Source organism: Phycodurus eques, chromosome 2 (assembly GCF_024500275.1).
Source record: "Phycodurus eques isolate BA_2022a chromosome 2, UOR_Pequ_1.1, whole genome shotgun sequence".
Lineage (NCBI taxonomy): Eukaryota > Metazoa > Chordata > Actinopteri > Syngnathiformes > Syngnathidae > Phycodurus > Phycodurus eques.
Window position 1 is genome coordinate 32,161,632 of NC_084526.1, and position 26,736 is coordinate 32,188,367.

The 26,736-nt window shown below is 42.4% G+C and overlaps 1 protein-coding gene across 4 annotated transcripts in view; it reads right to left on the minus strand.

Annotated features, from left to right (window-relative positions):
• tspan4a (tetraspanin 4a) overlaps positions 1–26,736 on the minus strand; it is a 151,052-nt gene that overhangs the window by 20,926 nt on the left and 103,390 nt on the right. For all 4 annotated transcript variants that reach the window (XM_061670334.1, XM_061670333.1, XM_061670332.1 and 1 more), the window contains one exon: positions 12,251–12,325. In XM_061670334.1, coding sequence (XP_061526318.1) covers positions 12,251–12,325 — 75 coding nt within the window. The remainder of the gene's footprint in view (positions 1–12,250; positions 12,326–26,736) is intronic.

A 26,736-nucleotide genomic window follows, 5' to 3' on the forward strand; every position in this document is an offset into this window, starting at 1 on the left:
TTGCAACCATAAAATTCTAAGTTAATGATTATTTGCTAAAAACAATAAAGTTTATCAGTTTGAACATTGAATATCTTGTCTTTGTAATGTATTCAATTAAATATAGGTGAAACATGATTTGCAAATCATTGTATTCTGTTTTTATTTATGTTTAACACAACGTCCCAACTTCATTGGAATTGGGGTTGTAAAGGTTTAGATGCTTTTTAGACAATAGCGAGTGAAAATAGTGATGTTGGATACAGTTGAGTTGGCTTGTTTTGTTAAAATCAAATGCTGTAATGCTTCGCTGCAGAAGGATGCTCCTCAGCCATGGAGGTAAATTTGCATGCAGATTATTGGTAATATCCGCATCATAAAATTGGGGTTAGTCGGCTCATTGGTGTATTTTTTTGCATGGCTCATCGCTGTAAGACCTTTGAAAAAGAGGTCATGCATGATTGATGTATTTACAACAATTCCTGAGTGGTAAAGGCCACTTGTGAAACCTATTAAAGCTGAGAGTCTATACTTGACAGCAATTGACTGGAAACCAGTCCAGAGTGTACAATGTCTTTCGCCCTAAATCAGATGGGATTGGCTCCAGTTACCTGCGACCCTTATCAGGACAAGCAGCATAGAAAAAGGATTGATGGTGGTAGTGTACTCTATCCATTTTCTAGACCACATATCTTGATTTTACAAAATGTCATTTATCATTTAGGTATTATCTTTTATGTAGAATACTGTAGCTCCAATTTGAAAGGTTAAAAGTACAATAACCATGAATGTAAATACATGCATCTTTTTAATACTCGCAGAGCACAAATAAACAAACAACCATTTACACTCACTCAAAAATTTAGGCTCTTCACTTAACCCAACATGCCTGTTTTTGTACTATGTGAGTAAACCGGAGTACCAGGAGAAAACCCACAAGAGCACGGGGAGAACATGCAAACGCCGCACATGTGAGCCTGAGCTATGATTTGAACCCGAAACATTTCAATTATGAGATATACAGTATCCGGCACGGTGGACGACTGGTTAGAGCGTCAGCCTCACAGTTCTGAGGACCCGGGTTCAATCCCCGGCCCCGCCTGTGTGGAGTTTGCATGTTCTCCCCGTGCCTGTGTGGGTTTTCTCCGGGCACTCCGGTTTCCTCCCACATCCCAAAAACATGCATTAATTGGAGACTCTAAATTGCCTGTAGGCATGACTGTGAGTGCGAATGGTTGTTTGTTCCTATGTGCCCTGCGATTGGCTGGCAACCAGTTCAGGGTTTACCCCGCCTCCTGCCCGATGACAGCTGGGATAGGCTCCAGCACGCCCGCGACCCTAGTGAGGAGAAGCGGCTCAGAAAATGGATGGATGGATGGATATACAGTATGTCCTAACCACTACACCACTAAATTGCCCAACGTGTTGATTGTTTTAAGTCAAATAATTTTGGTCCTAACTTTCTGCATTTACTGTACAACAACAAAAATATATAACTTCAACTTTAACAACAGCAACAAAATGTACATCATGATTTCACAAATTGACTCATGTTGTCCAAATGAGCCGTCAAGTCAAGTCAAAATCAGGATTAGCTCCTTGCTGTTATTGTCACAGCAGCCCAGACAATCACTGAACGATCTTGTAACATCACAGATGTTCACCCGGGGCTAATATTTGACAGCACAAGGTTGGGAATAGTTTTTCATCCTTTGCCTCAAAACCTTGTTGGATTTCAAGTGTGTGCTTTTCACCCCTCAAGTGTTTAATTAAATCCACGCATCAGGAACAGACATAAAAAAAGCAGCATCTTTACCCCAATCTGTTACTTATCACCACACAGTTTCCCCGCAGGTGCTTGTAAAGGAACGTACTAATATGTGAACTTTTTCATGTCCTTAAGAAGACTGACTATTTTGAAGCCAGGAGGACAATAGACAAAATATTCCACACTTTTATTTACCCAACAAATTCTTCTCAGAATTTATTTGGAAAAGGAGAGCCACTCGATTGGACGAATGTTCGGTCTGTCACATCCATTACAAGCCAGTCATATCTACAAGGAGCTTCACTGTGTCCCCATTATAGGCTAGATATTTTGAGGCTGCGTTTGAAGGCCAAAGCTACCCTGATTCTACACAGAATCGTTTTTGTGTACTCCAAGAATGGACCCTTCTTTTCTTTTCTTTTGTTTTGATTTTGGAGGATGGTGTTGTTTGGGGGAGAAGGCTACACTGCAACTACCTTTCAGGCCTACCCATAACCCAATATTCTTTGTGCACTACTGCTCAGTCCTGAAAAACACTTCAACTTGTAAACACAAAGTGGAAAGAAAGAAAATTTTTCACTTAGTGAGTCATGTAATTTTTGTTCTTTTTCTTTCACTCATTTGAACAAGTAATGGCATATAAAGTTTGCTCCAGGAGTATTTGAAAGTATTTGGACAATGATGCCATTGGGGTGAGGTTTTCATGTTTCAAAACGAGAACGTACAAGTTTGTCAAGGATGAGGGCCTGGAGAGATTACAAAAGGCTATATTTTAAACAATGTGGGACCTAAGAACCTAAAATATAGGCCCTATTTTCGTGAGCAGCATAAATCCAGCACAGCGGGTGGGGCAACAGTGCGCCAAGTGGGTTAATCCGATATTGGTAATTTCGTAGATCAGCACAGCCTGGCGGAACTAAGAGTTGGCGGGCTGCGGGTGTGTTTACAGCCAACTTCATTCTCTGCCAATCAAAGCAGCTCCTCTTATTCCTTTTAAATGTAGCGCAATGACAATCTCGACGGCGACATCTCTGTACGGAAAAGAACAATGTGTCATGGGTGTGTGTTCTGGTTGTTGTCTTCCCCCTGTCTCGTACACACCTGCCCCTGAGAGCATCTTCCCCACATGTGCCTCGTTTACCCTCATTACCCCTTGCATTTAACCTTGTGTCTCATTCTTTCTGGTTGCCAGTTTTTTGTACCTTGTTGTTTATATGGTTAAACTTTACAGACGTGATTAGCTGGGGATGTTTCTTCTGTTTTCATCTGACATTCTATGAGAAATGAAAATTACACAAGCTGGAAAGTATTCAGACAGAGGTGCAGCCGAGTGATATCTTTACAAGCCCCAGTGGTCTGACGTCTGTCACTGCAACAGTAATGATGTGGAAAGAGAGGAGCTATCACGCTTGAAATGGAATTTAGCGAGTCTCACGGGTGAGCTGTTTGAAGCTTTACAGATATGATGTGTGTAGTATGAGCACACTGTCCACTAATGAATCGGTGTCGTTTTCCCTCTCCTCACCAAATTATTCTACGTTTAGCCTGGAGTACTGGCATCATGACCGGTTAATAAACTAAGCCCCCCCCCTGTGACGAGTGGCTTTGAAGGTGCAAAGATTTTTATCAGCCCCCTAGTTTTCTTATAAAGGTTCAATGTACTTGTTCATCAAATTTGTTTTGAAAAATAAATATGGATTTGGAAATATATTAAATACATAAATGCAGTATATACCGTAATTTCTCATGTATAATGCACAATTCCCCCCGCCCCCAAATACTGCCAAAAGTCAATAGTGCGCATTATACATTGGTATAGGGACAAATGGAAAAAAGCTTCACATTTTATAAATGTATGCCACCATCTTATGAGAAAGCTGTACACTTTCATTCTAATACGCCACCACCACTTAGTGGTTATAAAAAAGGTGTAGCCTACACTTTCATTCCAATATGACTATGGTATGTTTGACTGCATATGTGTACAGTTGTCCTCATAAGTTTACATACCCTGGCGGAATTTGTAAAATATTGTTGTTGTTTTTTTTTTTAAAATATGACTGATGACGTAACAACAGGCAGCACGGTGACAGATTGGTTAGAGCGTTCTGAGGATCGGGGTTCAATCCCCGGCCCCACCTGTGTGGAGTTTTGTTGGATTTATCTCACCAAACATTATAATGAATAAACACAAAAGGAATGAAGACGTTGGTCATTTTACTCTTGAGGAGGGCGCATGGGAGATTGTTCAGGTTACAGCCTCTCAACACGCTCTAAACAATCTCCCCCGTCGCTCCTACATTTATTTGAAAATAGGAGGGTTCTACAAGACATAATGTTCTAAGCATTAAGACACAACACAAAACATAGGACCAGACGACACCTGTCCCGTCCCCGACCACATCCGATCACGTCCTTGGTCAAGGCGCCCTTCCATCAAATGTTGCTGAGTCATCTTCTTGAAGGCGAGACATCTTTCTATCTAAATATTGTCCATAATACTAATGCAAGCTACTAATGCAAAATACTAATGCAAGCTACTAATGCAAAATACTAATGCAAGCTAAGCAAATAAATGATAACTACTAAAATATATCTAACAAGTTTGCATGTTCGCCCTGGGCCTGTGTGGGTTTTCTCCGGGCACTCCGGTTTCCACCCACATCCCAAAAACATGCATGGTAAGTTGATTGAAGACTCTAAATTACCCGTAGTTTTGAATGTGAGTGTGAATGGTTGCTTGACCGTTTAATTTAAATCTATTAAAAATAAAATTAAATGTGGTTTGCTTGGTCCTTCATGTTTTCTTTAAAGAATTGTACCCATCTTACAAATTCTGTCTGTGTAATCAAACACATGAGCACAACTGTGTGTTTTCTAATTTACTCAATAAAAGTAGGGCTGTGAATTTCAAAATAAGAGCAAGGAAATTAAAAAAAGTATTACGTGTTCAAATAAAGTGCTTAACTTCAGAATTATTCTTTTTTTTTAAAAACTAACAAAATACAGATAATATTTCATGTATTGATCATATGGGTAAAAGCAAAATTGTGTATTGTAAAATCGCATTATACATCGGTAGAAAGGTTTTCCAGAATTTTGAGGTCAACGGCACGGGGAAAGACTGGTACATCTGCCTCACAGTTCCGAGGACCGGGTTTCAAGTCCCGGCCCCGCTTGTGCATGTTCTACCCGTGCCTGGGTGGGTTTTCTCCGGGCACTCCGGTTTCCTCCCACATCCCCAAAACATGTGTGGTAGGTTGATTGAAGACTCTAAATTGCCCGTAGGTGTGAATGGGAGTGTGAATGTTTGTTTGTTTCTATGTGCCCTGCGATTGGCTGGCGACCGGTTCAGGCTGTACCCCGCCTCCCGCCCGAAGACAGATGGGCTGGGCTCCGGCAGTCCACGACCTTAGTGAGGATAAGCGGTAAAGAAAATGGATGGATGGTTGACGACTACAAGGAGATATGATCTGTCCTTCATCAGTGGATACTTGTTATATGCTGACATTTTGTTTCATCACTTACAGAATGGTTTCTACTTTTAAAAGGTGGTATCCTCAAGGTTTTCCATTTATGAGCAAGGGCACTACATTAGTGTTTCAGCTGCAGTGTGTTTGTAAAATTGCTACAGTTCAAATTCAGTGATTACATCAGTGGAGTCAGAGAGGGTTTATGTACAACTATTTGACCCCTGACACTTTGATAGCTCTTACATCATCACCTACTGCGCTTTTCAACTTTTAAACATTGTTGTTACTGTCTGTCGAATTATGCGAGGGATTTCATCTGTGGAATGACTTTATATTACCCTGTGGGTAAAATGTGATCTGATTTTCTTAAATCAAGCAAATATATTTGGTATATTATTTCTCTATTGGAACAATGTTTTTGTCCCATACATTTCATACCAATGGCAAGTGTGATAATTTTCCTTTTAAATAATATCCCATTTGTAAGGAAGGTACATTTGTGGAATGACCAGCACAACTTTTAAAAAAAATATCAAACCTTCACTGATTATTCCCAACAACTTATTTACAAGGCTATTGAAGTCTTATCTGAAACAAGAAAGCAACAAGGCATATTGCAAATTTTACCAACACGCTAAAACTTGTTATCAGAACCTGGGTGGAACAGAGACCAGAACAAGTGTAAATAGCAACATCAGAATAAGTTGTTTAAGCACAGACGCTGAATAGTTGGTGCATTTTACATGGTTGCCGTAAGCACTCGGTTGTGCGGCTTCTCATAATTCATTATTTAAAAAATAAATAAATAAATATACCTCCCAGCTGCAATGTTATAAGATATATAAATAATATACATAATTGACACACATTTCCAAACATTTTGTTTCATTCAACTGAGTGGTCATGTCAATTGGATTAATAAGTACAAAAAGCAGCCCTGGAGCTTCAAAGTAAGGTTTCATTCATTGTAACCTCCATAACCATAACTCTTGACCACTTGCTTTTTTACTGCAGCATTACCTCACCTTGACTTGTCCCAAAGCACACAGACAGACAGCAAATCAAACACTACAGCCTCCCTATGACACATCCGGGTACAGGCGTGTTCACAGGAAATAGCTCATGCCGCACTGCACTCGCGGCTAATGTCACGCAGAGGATAGAACACAAACTGCCAGCAGCAAGACGACGGAGACGCTTTAAAATCAGGTTCTCAGGTTTGCAGTCTCTAGTATCTCACTGGCATTTTGAGGGAAGATTAGTGGAAATAAAGTCAGAATGTGTTTCAACTATAGCTTTAGTTTTATAAAATGTATTTATTGTAACTGGCTTAAAAAGTGTCAGTATTCTTACATAATGATCGATAAGCACCTTAGGGTAACTTCTTTGAGCTATGACGCGAGCATACGCAGTGATTGCGATCTTGTATTGATCTGTTTGGTGTCAGCGCTTTCAATTGGTTTCCATCTTCACTCATTGTGCTTTCCAATCACTGCAGGCTCGTTCATGAGTGGATAAACCAAATTGTGAAGTCCATTACTACAATAGCTATCACTGTCAGCAATAAAAATGCATTATTAACAACGAATGATGTGAAATGTTTTTAGAGGTATTTTTGGAAAGGTTTTCGTTAGTGGATGGGTTTATCTTTTTGCTACTTTTCTTAGTGTGCTTGTTTGGGTTCTCTGTGGGTGACAGCTTCTTCCCACAGACCAACAGCATCAAGGTAAGGTTAATTGGAGACCCTAAATAGCCTGTCGGTGTGTGTGTATGTGTGTGTGTGTCAACCCTGTGGTTGATTGGTGACCTTTCACCCTATGTCAGCTGGGATAGACACCTGGATAACCAATAGCACAACTGAAGACATTATTATTTCATTACAAATAATGATAGCTTCTAAGTTGGGTCTTTAATGCAGATGTTAATGCCAGAAAATAAAAGTGGAAATGTTGATATCTTGTCTAATACTTATCTTCATAGATCAAACCCAAATGTTTTTAGTCTACTGCAAAATATAAATGAAGCTGCCTCACCTTGAGAATACTTTTGGTGGGGAGTGTAGATCAACTCTTGTGATAAGATCCAATTTTCCATCTTCTTTCCTATCAGGCTCTCTATTGATTGAATTCATTTTGTGAATTTTACATGAATATGAACAGAAGGGAACCTAATTTATGGACGTGACAGTTAATCTAAGAGGGAAGTTGATGATAAACTTGCAGTTGGAGGTGATGAATCAAATTCTGAGTAAATTCAAAGGAGAGTAAAACCACTGTAATTGAATACAACACACATCCATCAACTTTCAATAGCACACCACCGAGTCAGCCTTCTATCCGCTTTGACACTACTGAGTCACACTGCTTCCACTGATTTTAACCTCACAAGACTTTCCATCACCCTTAGGAGCCAGTGGAGTGAAACAAATGGTTGTGAGGAAGCTCTAGGAGCCGTTTCATGTCGCCTCCAGCTGCGTCATGGAGCCTTTTATCAGGCCTAAAGCAGGCGTAATAAAGCGGGCCGTTGAGTGTGACCATTACCAATTCCTCAAATGGACTTCATCAACATGCACCTACTGAAGCACTCTTTTTTAGGTAATGGCATCTGTAAGGCTGAGCACATGGCTTGAAATGCATTCTGATGGCTGTGCTGCTTGTCAGGAGGTAGTGTGTTGATGGCGCAGGAGAGTTTCATAGTCACAGATTAGGATTCGGGTACTGAAGATCATGAGAGTTGATGATGATAAAATCAAGGTTACATACAAAAATGCTATATTTGGATTATAATGGATGATCTAATGTGTATACTCAGGAAAATATATCATATTAAATGGTAATTTATTTGAATTGCATAGATTTCTGCCAAGTAACGGTTCAACAAAAAATTTATCCATTGACCTTGAATATGTCACGAAAGCTAAATTTATCAAAGATTGGTACACATATAATGACAATCAGTCTGTTTTTGTGCCGATTTTGCCCCTTCCTGATTAAGCACGTCAAATGCCAGACAATCTTAAATCTTATAAGATTATCCTAGAAGATTGTCCTTAGGTCTGATGTGTGATAAGAATGCATTTGTCCTGATTTTAGGGTCCGAAACAGGTCGGGCCGACAATCGTAAATTATGAACGTGTTCAACATTTGTGACCAAAACTCTTCATGTGTGGGGGGAACACTGACTTCTTCTGAGTCATGACGCTGAGAATGGTGACGTGGAACAGAATGTAGCCAACCAAAGAAGCACCCAAGACTGACGGAAATGGAAGCGATAGTCAATCAAAATAATGTCTTCCTCGATGTTGTTTTATGTGTAAAAGTGGGTTCCTCAGACAGCAAGACATATTTTCCAAAGCAAGTCGTTTTTTGAGAACATCATCATTTTACACGGCTCTCAGCTCCGCCAACCTGCGGGAACACTTGGGAAACATCGCCGCATATCCGGAAGAGTTTCTTCTTCTTCCGTTTTGTGAGATTATGTGTGATCATTCGAGATTTCTAGATAGACGATGGAACAGAATCTTTATGTGTGTGGTCTGCTGCGTTGAGATTCTTGGAGCACAAGAAACACGACGACCAAAAGTGTTGAATGCCTGATTATTTTTATCTTTATGTGTGGGGTCTCTAGCAGATTTAAAAAAAATCTTGAATAATAATAATAGAAATTATCGTCCTCATAATCTGACACTCTTCTTCTTTGGCATTTTACAGAGATGTGATTTATAGATGGGTCCCCCGTTTTAGGATGACATCCCATTATATATGTACAAGGTGTTCAACGTTTCAATTTAGAACACAGGAGGTACATTGAATTGCCTTGAAACATGTCTGTTATTAAAAATATAAGTGCACAGTGTCTTTTCGAACAGCCTGAACATTAAATATGCAACCATGCCTCAACTAGCCTCTGACCAAACAGACAAGCCAACCGCTGCAGTGATGGAGCACGGACAGGGTTGTAAAGACATTATTGAATTAAGAGTTTTCACACAGATCTTCAATAGATCATTGGAACTGTGTGAAGTCCGATCCTGCCTTAAACACTCCACCACCATCCCAGTCCCCAAGAAACGTCCAATTTCAATATTGAATAACTGTAGACCTGTTGCCCTGACATCTGTGATCATGAAGTCCTTTGAACGCCACGTGCTGGATCATCTCAAGAGCGTGACAGGACCCCTGCTCGATCCCCTGCAATTTGCCTATTGAGCAAACAGGTTTGTGCATGACGCAGTTAACATGGGACTGCACTTCATCCTGGAACAACTCAACGACTCAGGGACCTACGCAAGGATCATGTTTGTAGACTTCAGTTCTGCGTTTAACATCATCATCCCCAAACTAATCTCCTCCAAGCATCTCCAGCTCAACGTCTCGCCTGCCATCTGTCAGTGGATCTACTGCTTCCTGACGGGCAGGACACAGCAGGTGAGGCTGGGGGAAACCACCTCATCTACACGCACCACCAGCACCGGGGCACCCCAAGTGTGTGTCCTCTCTCCGCTGCTCTTCTCTTTCTACACGAACGACTGCATCGCACTGCATCTGGCTGTCAAACTCCTGACGTTTGCAGACGACACCGCAATCATCGACCTCATCAAAGAGGGTGACGACTCTGCGTATCAACAGGAAGTGGAGCGGCTGGAGCTTTGTTGCGGCCAACACAACCTGGAGCTGAAGACGCTCAAGACAGTAGAGATGATCCTGGACTTCAGGAAACATTCTTCGCCCCAGCTGCCCCTCACACTGTCCATCTGCCCTGTGTCAACCGAGACCTTCAAGCTCCTGGGAATTACCTGTCTCTCAGGACCTGAAGTGGGAGACCAATATCAACTTCATCCTCAAAAAGGCCCAGCAGAGAATATACTTTATTCGGCTTCTGAGGAAGCTCGGCCTGCCACAGGAGCTGTTGAGGCAGTTCCACACAGCAGTCATTGAATCAGTTCTGTGTTCATCCATCACAGTCTGGTTTGGTGCTGCTACAAAAAAGGACCAAAAAAAATCAGACTGCAATCGACAGTCAAGGCTGCCGAAAAAATTATCGGTACCCACCATCTATTACAGCTCCTTCCCTCAGGTAAGTGCTATCAAACAATGCAAACTAAAACCAGATTCCAACAGTTACTTCCCTCTTGCCTTTAACTTCTCAAACAGTTGACTTTCAATTTTATTGTAACAGGCTGCCAATTTTGTACATCTATGTCGGGACACTTCTACATTAGTTGTATACTCACTTTTTTTTTTTGTTAATCACACTGCACGATTTGCATACTGTTGCTGATTACTACTGCCCACTTATTTGTTTGAGAACTCTCTGCACCATTTGCAAAATTAGTCCATTTAAATTGCTCTAAATTGGCTGAGGACTCTGCATCATTTGCACAATTGCCATTATATCAGCATCATCACACTAGTGGAACACTTTCATTGGTCACTCTCAATACTTGTGTATTTTATGTCCTAATTGTAAATTTTGTCATAGTGGCTGTTTGTTGTAATACTAGACTGGCTCCAACTACCGGAGACAAATTAATTTGTATTTTTTTTGGGGGGGGGGGGTTAAGCGTGGGTATCATAAGGGAAAACTGACAGTGTCGGATAATAAAAAAAAAAAAAGTTGCTTTGAACATTTTTAAATGTTCTACTTCTGTGTCATGACAGATGCTAATCACTAACGTTATAAGAATATGAAGAGTTTCCTCATTGTCATTGTAACAGGTACAATGAAATTAAAGGATCTGAGGAATACATTTGCCAGTTCAGGACTATTCATTGGAAATCACCAACGTGATAAGAAAATAAAATTGAGCTTTTGACCCAGAAATGGTAGAACCAACCCTATAGAGAAATATGGTCTATCATGGTAGACAGCAGAACTATCAAAATATAACAGTACATTGTTATTTACCTGAATACATAAAGGCATCACACACAGGCTTGGCCTTGGCTGCTGTCTTTGGAGAGAACATGTTTTATCTCAACATATAAATAATGCAACGCCAGTGGTTTAGAATTGCTCGTGATTTATGAACAACTCCCATAATACAAAAGCAGTGCAGCGGCTATGGCCATTATGTGCCTCTAGAGAACAACCACCATTCCACATACAACAGTAACTACCAGTGTTTTCAGGTGATTACAACACCGGCAGATTTTAGTGAGTTTAAGCCTTTTTTCCATTAAGGCTGGAACAATTATCCTAATTATTTGTCAGTACACGCATATAATTGTTGACATTTTTGAGGTTATTAGACAGAATTTCCTGGGTTTGGGGGAACAAGCTGAACCATGCTAGAGATGTAGTTGTGCTTAGATATTTCATTGATAGATACTGATAGAGTAAAATTAGTCACCAGAGGTCTACGACCAAATTAGTCTATAATGAGCGGAAATTTACACACAGCTCATTTGAATTTTACAGCAATTTCCTGAAAATAGTAAAAGAAAGAAACCAAAAAAAGAAATGGGATTCACATAATCTACCAAATGGATTTCATTATTTCTAATGGTCAGCGTCATGTTTATCAAGCTGTGGTGCTTGTGATGTGATGTGCCCTCTGACTGTGGCACGGTCAATTCAGCATCACAAGGTCACATAAACATAATTATGTTTTGGCATCAAACCTCAAAGCATTATTCACCAAAGACACAAGTGACTTGGATACATCAATGTATTACGTGGATTGGTATTCACCCAGCATCCAGTAATCTCACAGAGTCAATTGGATTGCCAAAATGGTGCATAATAGACAGAACAGATGACACATTCATTGTCAGGTGTGACAGTGGCAATGCCACGTGAAAAGATTTTGTTCTTGGTTCTCGTAAACCCTGATATGTAATATAAAGGTCAGTGCTTTCTAAAATGATTACTAGATTAGTTCGGAAAAAATTGAAAATTGAGGCATTTAATAGTGAACACACATTTTGCCAATACACTTTTATCATTGCTAATTTGCAGTTATGAATTTATTTATTTTTTTACCTCCCGCTACTTTAAGGTGAAGAAAATTAAAAGAAAACAACATTACCTTGTCTTGGTAGATGAAGAAGAGCATGATGAACAGGATCTCCAGGAAGAAGATGAGCAGAAGAAGGATGAAAAACTGTGGACACAAAGATAAGCAAGAGGACAAGTGTGTCCCATTACATTCATTGCTGGGGAGGGGAAAACACCACCACGAGGGACTGCAGGCATCTGTGTTTGAAGAGTGGGCTAAGTTTACATTTATGAGAAAGAAAATCAGCAGTGTGTGATGGAGTATTTAACTACTAAAGAAAATAGAAGGTTAAATACTGTCAAGCAATGTATGAGCAATTGAAGAAGAAACAAATATTCCAGCCTTGAAATTCAAACATTTTACATTTGCTCCTTCCTCCTTTGAATAATTACGTTAAAAGAGCTCCATCTTATTCTCCGCCAGTCCCCACCTATATAACCTTCGTTCATATTACAGCATAAATGAGTTGCTTGATGGGTAGATACATCGTCTTCCTGCGGCCCCGTGTGACTGGTTGAAACATTTCCGAGCTCATCCATCAAACAATTACTCAAGACGGGTTTCTGAGCTATGCCGGGAGGGGTTAAACATTTTCGAAATGATAAAAAGTTCTAGACGGTCACAAAAAGATGTGAATATCAGATTATAGATGTGAAGGATGGGTTGCTCTCTCTCATGAGGCATCTATAGATTTATTTATTTAAGTCCACTGTCAGCAGCCAGATGAGGTTATGGATAATATTTTATCTTAGTATAAAATCTTGTCCCAATTTGTACTAAAGGCATTTGGGGCTTAAAATATCCAAAACAATGCGACGTCAAGACTATCGAGGCATTCCTGAGCGAAATGTGTGGCTCATTGCCGGAAAGCTTGCTCTCAGGCGTGGGCCATTGGTCCTCCAATAGGATAATGACCCAAAACACACAACTAAAACAGGTGAGACAGATGGAGCAGTTTGCTCATGAGATGTTGCTCAGTGGATATAATTAGATTGCAAGATAGACTGCTAGATAGGTACATTATTTGGATGTATAGGTGGATGTATAGATTGACAGATACTGTAAATGGACGGATAAATGGACAGATGGATAGACGGATAAACGGATGGGCAGACAGACGGACTGACAAACAGAAAGATTGATAGATATTGTAGATAGATGGATCCAATCTCCCAGTGTGTGCAGTTGCACACTTAATGAAGAATTTAACTTTTTAATGTGATATGAATTTCTAGTTTCAATACTGTCAACTGTTGAAGCAAAAGTCATTTTCAAAAGATTTAATATTGACACACTTTATTCAAGACACTGAACCCCCATTTACGTCAGATGTTACGTTATCTTTGTGTGAATGAACAGTTTCCTTTCCCGGCAATGTACTCCATCAATCTGTGCCAATTCTTTCTTTTCGTCATATGGTTGTTCATGACAAGAACAAGACAGGTTTGGTATTAGGAAAAGTCTAAAAACTGTGTCGCGCTGTGTTCTTCCCATTCCATTGTTATATTCTCACAGAAAGGATCACACGACAATGAATCCCTTCCATTTTATAACAATGGAAACCATACTGTACTGTATAAAATTGTGTTGCTTGGTGGAAAAGGACTTGTCATGTGCAAAGGCCAAGGATGTCAGCAGTAACAAAACTGATGGATGAGAAACTGACTCAACGACACGCTGATTGCAGCCCACATTGTGCACGCTTCAAGGTCCTTATGAATAAAATATGTGATTTTTGTAAGGTTTTATTTCCTAAATTGATATACTGCGCAGAAAAAAGAAAAGAAGAAAGAAAATATCAATTTCGGTACTTCCAGGTGTTTATTTCAAAACGAGAATGTGCTCCCCTCTAACTTGGCAAAATAAAGGCGTAAATTAAATCTTGCAAAAATATTTGATTGGATAAAATTTGACTGATCCCTACAGAAGAGATTTATTTGCTAACCAGTGAATTACTCGAGGACACGCTATTGTTTTACTTTCCTGGCAGAACACTAAACATTAGTTCTCACTCCCGCTAAGCATTTGAGGATTGCTTTGGATAAAAGCAACAATTACACAAAAAGAAATAATTTTACTCTGTCTGTCTCTTTTTACCCTTGAGAAAAATAAACATCTGCATCCCCTGTGGTTCTGTGAATATTTCATGCATTAATTTGGTTTTAGAAGAAACATAACTAATCTTCTTTAGACCACAGGCCCTAGTCATGCTAATCGGCATTTTAATAGCAGACTAAATGTATCCTGCTGTTATTGCTGTAGATATATATCTCACAAGATAGCTATTGAATTACTGGTTATACCTCAAGGAATTGTAAACTGCTGGTTACTCTTAAACTGGATTAGATTGCTGAAATTAACTGAACACGACCAAACTCCATTTTAAATCTCTGTACAAAGGGTAATAATGATACAATTTAAAAAACAGTGTGCCAATTAAGCCAACTGCAGGGGAATTCCTCTGAATTCCTCCTCCGTTGTTTCCATTAAGGCACAGGTGTCAAACTGGTGGCACACCACATCATTTTACGTGGCCCGCGAAAGCAAATCATCTGCATCGACTTCATGTTTCTTGTGAAAATATCAAAATTGATAATTGTCTTCTATTGTAATAACATTTTTTTTTTTTTTTTTTACCAATCCCCCTTTGAAAAGAAATGTAATCGCCATAGACTAACTAGTTGTATGTAAGATATGTATAACTGTATATTTTGTTTTGTAGATGTAATTGTAGTTAGTTAGTTAGTTAGTTAGTTAGAGTTAGAGGGAATTATGAGACCATAATTGATTTATGGGTTCAGTGAGAACCCGAGGGAAGTCATAACTACAATGTGGCCTGTGACACAAATGAGCATTAAGGAATCCTAATAAATGTAAAACATGAACTGCAAGTTTCCACTCAGTAATGTGTAGGACAAAACTGAATAGTTACAATTCTGTTGACCAACAAATTTTAAATGTTTAACTTTGTCCTTAAAGTGATCTAGCAAAAATCAGTAACCCATTCAATGCAAGCAATTACAGTTAGTACATTGAATACAATTTTGGTGCAAATCCAGATTAATAGTGGGCAATTTATTTTTGTTGCTAGTCACAATAGAATCACCCTGCAGAAAGCACTTAGCAGTCATGTCTTATCATTACGTCTTAGGACAGTGACTCTTTATTAAACAAGAAAGTAGCCTGCGAACTAAAATATTTTTCTCTCTCTCTGATTTCAACAATGGTAAAAGTATTTTCCCCACCCCCGAATAAAAAAAAATGGCACGACCCCGTCATCTAACATCATACACTGTGTACCACATGGATATCCTTTCTGTTATTGAGTAAGGCTTGTGGTTTATGTTAACACTTTTATATTGGACCAATGTGGCTTTAAGGGGACATAAGGAAAATTTACATTTTTATATCTTGTATACAAATAGTTGTGTCTCTGGAGTGTCTCCCCACCCATGTAAGTGTGAAATTAAACGACGAAATAAATCTTTCGTAATCTGCCTATTTCTGAAATTGAGTCTGTGAGGAAACTGTTCCTCACTTCCATCCCACTGAAACAGTGGAGTTAATTAATATAATAACCACCCCCATGCCAAGATTATATGCCATTGACTTGGTAGCTAGACTGGACTTAGTAAATTCACCCATCCATAAATTTTCTGAGCCGCTTCTCCTCACTAGGGTGCGGGCGTGCTGGAGCCTATCCCAGCTATCATCGGGCAGGAGGCGGGGTACACCCTGAACTGGTTGCCAGCCAATCGCAGGGCACATATAAACAAACAACCATTCGCACTCACATTCACACCTACGGGCAATTTAGAGTTGTCAATTAACCTACCACGCATGTTTTGGGGATGTGGGAGGAAACCGGAATCCCCGGAGAAAACCCACGCAGGCACGGGGAGAACATGCAAACTCCACACAGGCGGGGCCGGGGATTGAACCCTGGTCCTCAGAACTGTGAGGCAGACACGCTAACCAGTCGCCCACCGTGCCGCCCCACAGCTCGTGACCATAGGTGAGGGTAGTAACGTAGATCGACCGGTAAATAGAGAACTTTGCCTTTCGGCTTAGCTCCTTCTTCACCACAACAGACTGATACAAAGTCTGCATCACTGCAGACGCCGCACCTATCCACCTGTCGATCTCCCGTTCCATTTTTCTCTCACTTGTGAACAAGACCCCAAGATACTTGCACTCCTCCACTTGGGGCAGGATCTCATCCCCTACCTGGAGAGGGCACACCACACTTTTCCAACTGAGGACCATGGTCTCATATATGGAGGTGCTGATTCTCTGTTGCAGAGGCGTGTCAAACAGGACAGCCCCACAACATCCAGAACATTTAGGAACTCTAGGCGAATCTCATCCACCCCCAGGATCTTGCCACCGAGGAGCTTTTTAACCACCTTGGTAACCTCAACCCAAGAGATAGGAGAACCCGCCTCAGAGATTCCAGATTCTGCTTTCTCATGGGAAGGCGTGTGGGTGGAATTGAAGAGGTCTTCGAAGTATTCTCCCCACCGACTCACAACGTCCCGAATTGAGGTCAGCCGCGCCCCATTCCCACCATACACAGTGTTGATGGTGAACTGCTTCCCCCTCCTGAGACGCCGGAAGGTGGACCAGAAATTCCTTGAAGCCGTCCGGAAGTCTTTCTCCATAGCTTCACCGAACTCCTCCCATGCCTGAGTTTTCTGCTCAGCGACCACCAAAGCTGAATTCTGCTTGGCCAGCCGGTACCCATCAGCTCCTTCTTCAGCTTGACGGTTCGGGGATTGCCGCCACGACAGGCCACAGCTCCGGTCGGCCGCTTTGGCAATAGAGGCGCGGAACATGGTCCACTCGGACCCCGGAACATGAGCAAAGTTCTGTCGGAGGTGGGAGTTGAAACTCCTTCTGAAAGGGGATCCTGCCAGACATTCCCAGTAGACCCTCACAATATGTTTGGGCCTGCCATGTCGGACCGGCATCTTCCCCACCATCGCAGCAAACTCACCACCAGATGGTGATCAGCTGCGCCTCTCTCTTCATCCGAGTGTCCAAGACATGTGGCCGCAAGTCCGATGACACGACCACCACAAAGTCGATCGTCAAACTGCGACCTAGGGTGTCCTGGTGCCAAGTGCACATGTGGACACCCTTATATTTGAACATGGTGTTCGTTATGGACGATCCGTGATGAGCACACAAATCCAATAACAGAACACCGCTCTGGTTCTGAGCCCTTCCAGGTCTCACTGTCATTGCCCACGTGAGCGGTGAAGTCCCCTAGCAGAACGATGGCGTCCCCAGCGCACCCTCCAAGAACTCCAAAAATGGTGGGTACTCTGAACTGCTGTTTGGTGCATAGGCTCAACAACAGTCAGGACTCATCCCCCCACACCTCATCCCCCCACCCCCAACGTACAGGCGCCACATGTATGTGCCAGATACACGAGTTAAAATGCTTTCATAGCACAGTCTGGACAACCCTTTGACAAAGTATGGCCCGTGGGCTACATCTGGCCCATCCAAAGTCTCTGACCAGCCCTCACAGCCTTCCTTCTCCTCCTCCTCCTCCTCCTCCTCCTTTCAGCTTGTCCAGTTAGGTGTCGCCACAGCGCGTAATCCTTTTCCATGTAAGCCTATCTTCTGCATCTTTCTCTCTAACACCAACATGTCTTCCCTCAATACTATGAGCAACCTTCTCTTTGGTCTTTGGTCTTCCTCTAGCTCTCTTGCCTGACAGCACCATCCTCATCATCCTTCAACCAATATTCTCACTATCTCTACTCTGGACATGTCCAAACCATCAGAGTTTGCTCTCTTTAACTTTGTCTCCAAAACATCTAACTTTGGCTGTCCCACTGATGAGCTCATTTCTAATCTTATCCAACCTGGTCACACCCAAAGAGAATCTCAACATCTTCATTTCCGTCGCCTCCAGCTCTGCTTCATGTTGTCTCTACAGTGCCACTGTTTCAAATCCGTACATCATGGCTGGTCACCACTGTCGTATAAACTTTGCCCTTCATCCTAGCAGAAAGACCTCTGTCACATAACACACCTGACACCTTCCTCCACCCGTTCCAACCTGCTTAGACCCGTTTCTTCACTTCCTTACCACACTCACCATTGCTCTGGACTGTTGACCCCAAGTATTTAAAGTCCTCCACGTTCGTTTTCTCTTCTTCCTGTAGCCTCACTCTTCCCCCTAAACCACCCTCTCATTCATGCACATATATTCTGTTTTACTATGGCTAATCTTCATTCCTCTCCTTTCCAGTGCATGCCACCACCTTTCTTACTGTTCCTCCACCCGCTCCCTGCTTTCACTGCAGATTACAATGTCATCTGCGAACATCATGGTCCACAGGGATTTCAATCTAACCTCATCTGTCAGCCTATCCATCGCCACTGCAAATAGGAAGGGGCTCAGGACTGATCCCTGAAGCAGTCCCACCTTTAACTCCTCTGTCACACCCACAGCACACGTCTCCACTGTTCTGCTGCCCTCATCCATGTCCTGTACTATTCTAAAGTATTTCTCTCTTTACCACAGTTCATCTCTGGGTTATCTGTCATAGGCTTTCTCTAGATGGACAAAGACACAACGTAGCTCCTTCTAACCTTATCTGTACTTCTCCATCAACATCCTCAAGGCAAATGATGCATCTGTGGTACTCTTCCTAGGCATTAAACTATACTCACTTCTGTCTTGAGTCTAGCCTCCACTACTCTTTCCCATAACTTTATTCTGTGGCTCATCAACTTTATTCCTCGATAATTCTCACTAGTGGTGCGCGATACTGCATATTTTTGTATCGATCCAACACTAAATACGCAAAGGGCCAGTATTGGTGATACTGACACATTTTTTGCTAAATTTCAATTAATTTTCATGACCTTTAAGCGTTTTTGTGAGGCTTCCTTTTTTTTGATTCAACAGTTACAACCCAGGATGGAATTAGGACAAGTTTATTGATAATGGCACAACATCGAAACACAATACGGGGGAGGAGGAGCAAAGTGTGCATGCTACGGGCTGAAACTCAAGCAGCGAATCCGGAGACCTCGCTGTTGCCTGTTTGATGAAGCCGCAGCCGTGCATAGCATACAAGAACCAAACTGAATCTACTGTATCGATCATAACATGCTAGTATCGATCTGATAACAATACTGACTTGGTATCGATATAATTGATATTTGGATCGATCTGTCCACCACCTGTTCCCTCGGTAACGCGCTCTCTAGTATTGTCTTCGTTTTTGTGTTTTTCGTCCGTCTTTGGAGACCTTACACGACTCACTTACACAAGGGGAGACCTGCTAACCATCAAGGAGGCTACTCCGGACTTTCTGTCACCAACTTTCGAAAATCCGCTCAGTTTTTTCCCCGAGTTACTCACCGGAGCGGCGTCCGCGGTTTTCGGCGCATGGATGCGGAAGCGGCGCCACAGAGGAAAACGAGCCGGAATTCAGGTGAAACTCCGCAAGAGAGGACACAGATTGGCCTTCCCGTCGATCCACCTCGCGAATGTACGCTCCCTACCCAACAAAATGGACGAGCTTCATCTTCTGTTAAAGACCAGTAAAGACTTCGGACGTTCCGCGGCCATGTGCTTCACGGAGACCTGGCTTTGCGACGCTGTACCCGATGGCGCCGTCACGCTTCCCGGCTTCAACATTCATCGAGCGGACCGCGACATGGAATCATCGGGAAAAACGAAGGGCGGCGGGATATGCCTCCATATAAACGAAAAATGGTGTACGGACGTCACGGTGCTCAGCACACACTGCAGCCCGCATTTGGAGTCGCTGTTTCTGAACTGTAAACCATTTTACGCGCCACGTGAGTTTGCATCGTTTATACTGGCTGTAGTCTATATCACACCGCAAGCTAACACGAGCGCCGCATTGCTAACGCTCGCCGAACAAGTCAACGAAATTGAAAAAAAACACCCTGACTCACCCCTCATTATTCTCGGGGACTTTAACAAAGCTAAACTCAACCACGAACTCCCTAAATACAAGCAGCACATCGACTGTCCTACCAGGGAAAATAATACTTTAGACCACTGCTACACTACGGTAAAAAACGCATACCGTGCTATACCTCGTGCAGCCCTGGGCTCGTCTGATCACTGCTTAATTCACTTAATACCGACGTACAAGCAAGTACTTAAATGTGCGAAGCCTACAGTGAAAACAGTCAAAAAGTGGACCAATGAAGCAAAGATGGAACTTCAAAGCTGTTTAGACTGCACAGACTGGAGTGTCTTTGAAAATTCAGCTGGCAGCCTGGATGAATATACGGACACTGTCACATCCTATATCAGTTTCTGTGAAGAGGTTTGTGTACCAACAAAATCATTTCGGACATTCAACAACAACAAGCCGTGGTTCACTGCTAAACTTAAGCAGCTTCGCCAAGCTAAGGAAGATGCATATCAGAGCGGGGACAGGGCCCTGTATAATCGAGCTAGAAACCATCTTACTAAAGAAATTAACATTGCAAAGAGGATCTATGCAGCAAAGTTGGAAAAACAGTTTAGCGCGAACGACTCGAAATCAGTCTGGCGTGCATTCCAATCGCTGACTAATTACAAGCGACGATCCCCCCAAGCTGAGAACAATAGCACACTAGCCAACGACTTGAATACCTTCTATTGCAGATTTGAAAAGGACAGTTTCACTCCACACACCAACCCGGCCGCACCCGCGACCACAACCACACCTCTGACTTCTGCGTTAACCATCCATGAACAGGATGTGAGACGCATCTTCAAACAACAGAAGATTAACAAAGCAACAGGACCGGACCATGTGTCCCCATCCTGCCTCAAAGTCTGCGCGGACCAGCTCGCTCCAGTCTTCACTCAGATCTTTAACAGATCTTTGGAAATGTGCGAAGTTCCATCCTGCTTCAAACGCTCCACCATCATTCCAGTCCCCAAGAAACCTGCAATCACTAGTCTGAATGACTACAGGCCTGTCGCTTTGACATCTGTGGTCATGAAGTCCTTTGAACGTCTCGTGCTGGACCACCTCAAGAGTGTCACAGGTCCCCTGCTGGACCCCCTGCAGTTTGCCTACCAAGCGAACAGGTCTGCGGATGATGCAGTCAACATGGGACTGCACTTCATCCTAGAACACCTCGACAGTGCAGGGACCTACGTGAGGATCCTGTTCGTGGACTTCAGCTCAGCGTTCAACACCATCATCCCTGAACTCCTTTCAACCAAGCTTCTCCAGCTCTGCGTCTCACCTGCCATCTGCCAGTGGATTTACAGCTTTCTGACGGGCAGGACACAGCAGGTCAGGCTGGGGGAGGCCACCTCATCCACACGCAGCATCAGCACTGGGGCGCCCCAAGGTTGTGTCCTCTCTCCGCTGCTCTTCTCTCTCTACACGAACGACTGCACCTCAGCGAACCCGACTGTCAAGCTCCTGAAGTTTGCAGATGACACCACTGTCATCGGCCTCATCAAGGACGGTGACGAGTCTGCATATCGACAGGAAGCGGAGCGGCTGGAGCTGTGGTGCGGGCGACACAACCTGGAGCTGAACACGCTCAAGACGGTAGAGATGATCGTGGACTTCAGGAGGCATCCTTCGCCACAGCTGCCCCTCACGTTGTCCAGCTGCCTTGTGTCAACCGTCGAGACCTTCAAGTTCCTGGGAATTACAATCTCTCAGGACCTGAAGTGGGCGAACAACATCAACTCCGTCCTCAAAAAGGCCCAGCAGAGGATGTACTTCCTGCGGCTTCTGAGAAAGCACGGCCTGCCACCGGAGCTGCTGAGACAGTTCTACACAGCGGTCATCGAATCGGTCCTGTGTTCTTCCATCACAGTCTGGTTTGGTGCTGCTACAAAAAAGGACAAGCTCCGACTGCAACGGACAATCAAAACTGCTGAAAGGATTGTCGGTAACCCCCTACCCACCATTGAGGACTTGCACGCTGCCAGAACTAAGACAAGGGCGTGCAAAATCCTCTCGGACCGTCTGCACCCCGGTCACCAGCTCTTCCAGCTCCTTCCCTCAGGTAGGCGCTACCGATCAACGCTAACTAGAACTAGTAGACATTCCAACAGCTTCTTCCCTCTTGCGATCAACTTCTTAAACACCTAACCTATAATTCCATTACAACAAGCTGGCAATTTTTTGACTTGAGTTCGTTGTCACATTTCTGTGGGGCCAATTATTTATTACTTGTGCACTCACTGTGGTTGTCTCGCCATGCTGGACTATTTGCATATACTGGCCACTCATGCCAGAGTAGCATCTGCTCCATTTGCGCACTGATTGAGGAGTGTCTGTAACATTTGCACGGCCGACATTGTCCCAGATGGTCGCACTACTTGTCACTTTGGGCCGCATACACTCCTTGAAGTCTCGGCGCCCTTTGCACGGTGGTCATTGCACCGGACTATTGCGATATTGGTTGTTCGAACTGCTCTAAGTGCTGGAGGACTCTGCATCTTTTTGCACAATTGTTTTTTGTCAATGTCTTTATGTCCCCAAAGTGTTCTGTAAATTGACTGTTTGTTGTACTAGAGCGGCTCCAACTACCGGAGACAAATTCCTTGTGTGTTTTGGACATACTTGGCAAATAAAGATGATTCTGATTCTGATTCTGATTCTGAAACTGCACATTACCCTTGTTCTTAAAAATGGGCACCAGGACACTTTCCCTCCATTCCTGTGGCAACCTCTCATCCTCTAGAATTCTGTTGAAAAACCTGTTCAAAAACTCCATAGCTACCTCTCCTAGATGCTTCCATACCTCCACAGTTACATGTCATCAGGACCAACTGCCTCTCCATTTTTCATCCTCTTTTATGCCTTTCCTACTTCCCCATTACTAATCACTGCTACTACCTGGTCCATTACACTTCCTCTTCAACTCTTCCTTTGCTCTCATTTTTCTCCTAAACGTTTTATTTTATTTTTCATGGGCACATGTAATGGCAGTGCAAGCGAATTAGAGCAACGACTTGACTTCAGTGCTGCCAACATATAGCCCAGTCAGCAAACATGGAGCACCGACGTCAGCCTTAGGAAGGCACGTCGGCCGGTAGCTAACATCTGAAAGCATCAGATGAAACGCGTGCATTTGCCAGCTTCATTAAACATCTCAGTAAGGTCAGCTTTGCATCAGCTCGGCTGGCCAATCCCGTGTTGTGTGGGTGGTAATTTACTGGTCTTAGAGTACAGCGGCTTCACAACTGTATTAATAACAGCAAACACAAAATTGCGTTATTTTTAGTGTCAGTATTGTTTTTCACATTGGAAAGTAAAATGTACTGAAGCAACCTGTGTTGTTGTTGTTCTGTGGGGTGATACATTTGTAGAATTTCCAACGCACGTTGGGCAAATGAATGCAGCAGAGGGCCAGTGGAGTGAATGGAGCAAGAGAGGTGGAGCGACGTGCCACCCGTAAGAAGCGAAACGGCACGGTGAATAAGTCAAACAGCAGACGTTACAGCTCAATCAAAAAGGTGACATGAATCAATAAAGGTCACATAATTAAAGCCAGCTAAAGGTGCTACCCTAACTGGGGCTCCAGCTTGAATTATTCAGACATCGTGTGGTGGTAATTTTTTATTAAATGCCGACGTCTCGGCAACTGTCAATGAGCAAACGTTCTCCCTGCAACATCATAGCGATGGAACTTTTGATGACGTGCTGAAATCGGAGCCACGTATGTTTGCAGACTGGCAGAGATATTGTCGCTGTATATAGTGACATTTATGAGCATTCTAGCAGCTATTTTTTTTAAATGAAAAAACAAATAGCGCTAACGCCAATTGTGGTCTGCATGTTAGAACTATTCTTATTTCCTGCACGGTGGAGGGGAGAGAGGAATTTTCCCTGATAATTATTTAGGAGTCCTGACGAAGAATGGCTAATATGAGTTCGTGGTTTGTGGTCAGAATGTCAACACATTATAAAAATATAGAAACAAATATGGACACTGTAGATAAGTGTAGATACTGGTATGTCATTTTAGTTTGACTGATTACAACTTTTTAACAGTTTTTCTTCATTTTAATTTCCTAATCATATCATATAACAGCTCCACAAGTAGCAGCTAATTAAAACAATACAAGTTACTGCTTCATAAAAATATTAAATTTGTCCATCCATTTTCTGAGCCGCTTTTTCTCACAAGGGTCGCGGGCATGCTGGAGCCTATCCCAGCTATCATCGGGCAGGAGGCGGGGTACACCCTGAACTGGTTGACATGCCAATCGCAGGGCACATACAAACAAACAACCATTCGCACTCACATTCACACCTACGGGCAATTTAGAGTTGTCAATTAACCTACCATTCATGTTTTTGGGATGTGGGAGGAAAACCGGAGTACCTGGAGAAAACCCACACAGGCATGGAGAGAACAAGGAAACTCCACACAGGCGGAGCCAGGGATTGAACCCCGGTCCTCAGAACTGTGAGGTAGTCGGTCACCGTGCCTGATTAAATTTGTATTTAAAACAATTGAAGTTAGCATGTTTGTGTGGCCTTCGACTGTTTCTCACATGGCCCCTTCAAAATATTAATTGCCCCCCTCCCCTGAGTCTGGACTCTGCTTTCGCTAGTAGAAGCAGGCAGAAGAGAAGGCCAAAGGAGATGCAGCCTACTGGTTATCAATCTAACGAAAGCCAGGCTTGACATTGGCCCAGCAGTAAGTGGGGTAGGATGAAGTACTGCATGAGACAGAGCCGCTTCCATCCATCCATCCATCCATCCATTTTCCATACCGCTTCTCCTCACTAGGGTCGCTCGCAATTTAGTCTTCAATTGAGCTACTATGCTTGTTTTGGGATTTGGGAGGAAACCGGAGTACCCGGGGAAAACCCACGCAGGCATGGGGAGAACACACATACTCCACAGAGGCGAGGCCGGAATTTGAACCCCGGTCCTCAGAACTGAGAGGCAGATATGATAACCAGTCGGCCACTGCTTCTAAAATGAAAAGAATATATAAAAATGTCACCATGGCAAAAAATGGTGCAATATTTCTATAAATCTTGATTCTTTGGGTATTATGATGAAAGCATGCCACATGTTATTAAGACCCCTGTTTTAAATTAGCAATTTAAAAAAAGCAATCATTATCATCTACAGCTTTATTCTCTTCAAACTATGAAAAGTATAGACAAAAAAACAAATACAGCATGCCTTTAAAATGGCTACACAAAATTGCACATCAGAGACACTGCATGCCTACAACAGTTTACCCTGATCATGTAAGCGGTGCACAACTACAATAGAACCATGCAGTTTTTAAGTATTGTTTTTATTTTTACATCCATGTTTTGTTGTTATAGTGCATAACTCACATTGGCAGTGTTGTACCTGAACGAGTTGAATGAATGGAAGTTCATGAACTAGTTCATATTTTGTGCGAATGTAAACTGAATTAAGTTCATTTCTGCCTGATGAACGTAATTGAGAACGTCCTCATTCTGGTGTCAAAGAACAGTTTTCGAATAAATTAAATAAAAGAGCGGCAGGTTTTGTTGGGGACTTCCAGGACAAACCCGTCTTAACACACGACTGTACATTCGAGCCTTCATATCTCTGCGGATAAACGCTGTATTTGGCAATCGATTTAGTGCGGCTACAACCGCCATGGCAGGCACGTCGCAGCTGTGTGAGAATGCGAGTTGCATTCATGGACTGAGTAAATGTGTTCTTTGGTGGTTCTTTTGTAATAAAGTACATCATTGTAAAAATTGATTACTAAGAAAATTATTGTTTCGTATGAGAATGCTTTAGTTAAAAGTCTGTATGATCACACTGCCATGATATGGAATTTATTTCGTTTTGTAATATCAGAATAGATAAAAAGATATATATTTCGTTCACATAGTCAGCCGGAGCTGCAAGGAATGCAACGTTATCAATGTCCTTTCATCATCATTATGGTACATACTGTGATGCTGTGTTTTTGTTTGCACATTAAGGACAAAAGTACTGTTTTTGTTTTAATTCCGACCGTTCAAGGAACACATTTTCCCTCATCTTTTTGAAATTGTAAGGTGACAGCTGCAGCTGGCTACTAGTATGTACTGAATGAGTGGCAACAATGGGAAAATAAAATGCCAGAATTCTGAGGGGAATAGACCGTCAGCGACATATTGAGAAAATAAAAAAATAATATATATATAATAATGTATGTGCGTGTATTATTGTGGTTTTAGTTTGCAGTGGTGTGAAACTGCACTACATCATGGTGAGAGTTGTGGTAATAGATGTTTAATTAGCTGTATTAGCGAGTTAAAATGATACAGAGCAATCCACACTGTAAATTACACCAATAATAATAATAACTATTGTTAAATAAATACCTCTGTCAATTAAAACAGATCATTATTATCTGCATAGCGAACTAGTATTGGAGCTCCTTACATTAGAGGCATCACTGATAGTGCAGTGGTTCACTCGCTGTAGAAGTAAAAGGTTTGAGAGCGAGGGAGGTATTAAGGGCATGGATCCATTGAAGCTAACAAAAATTCTCAGAGG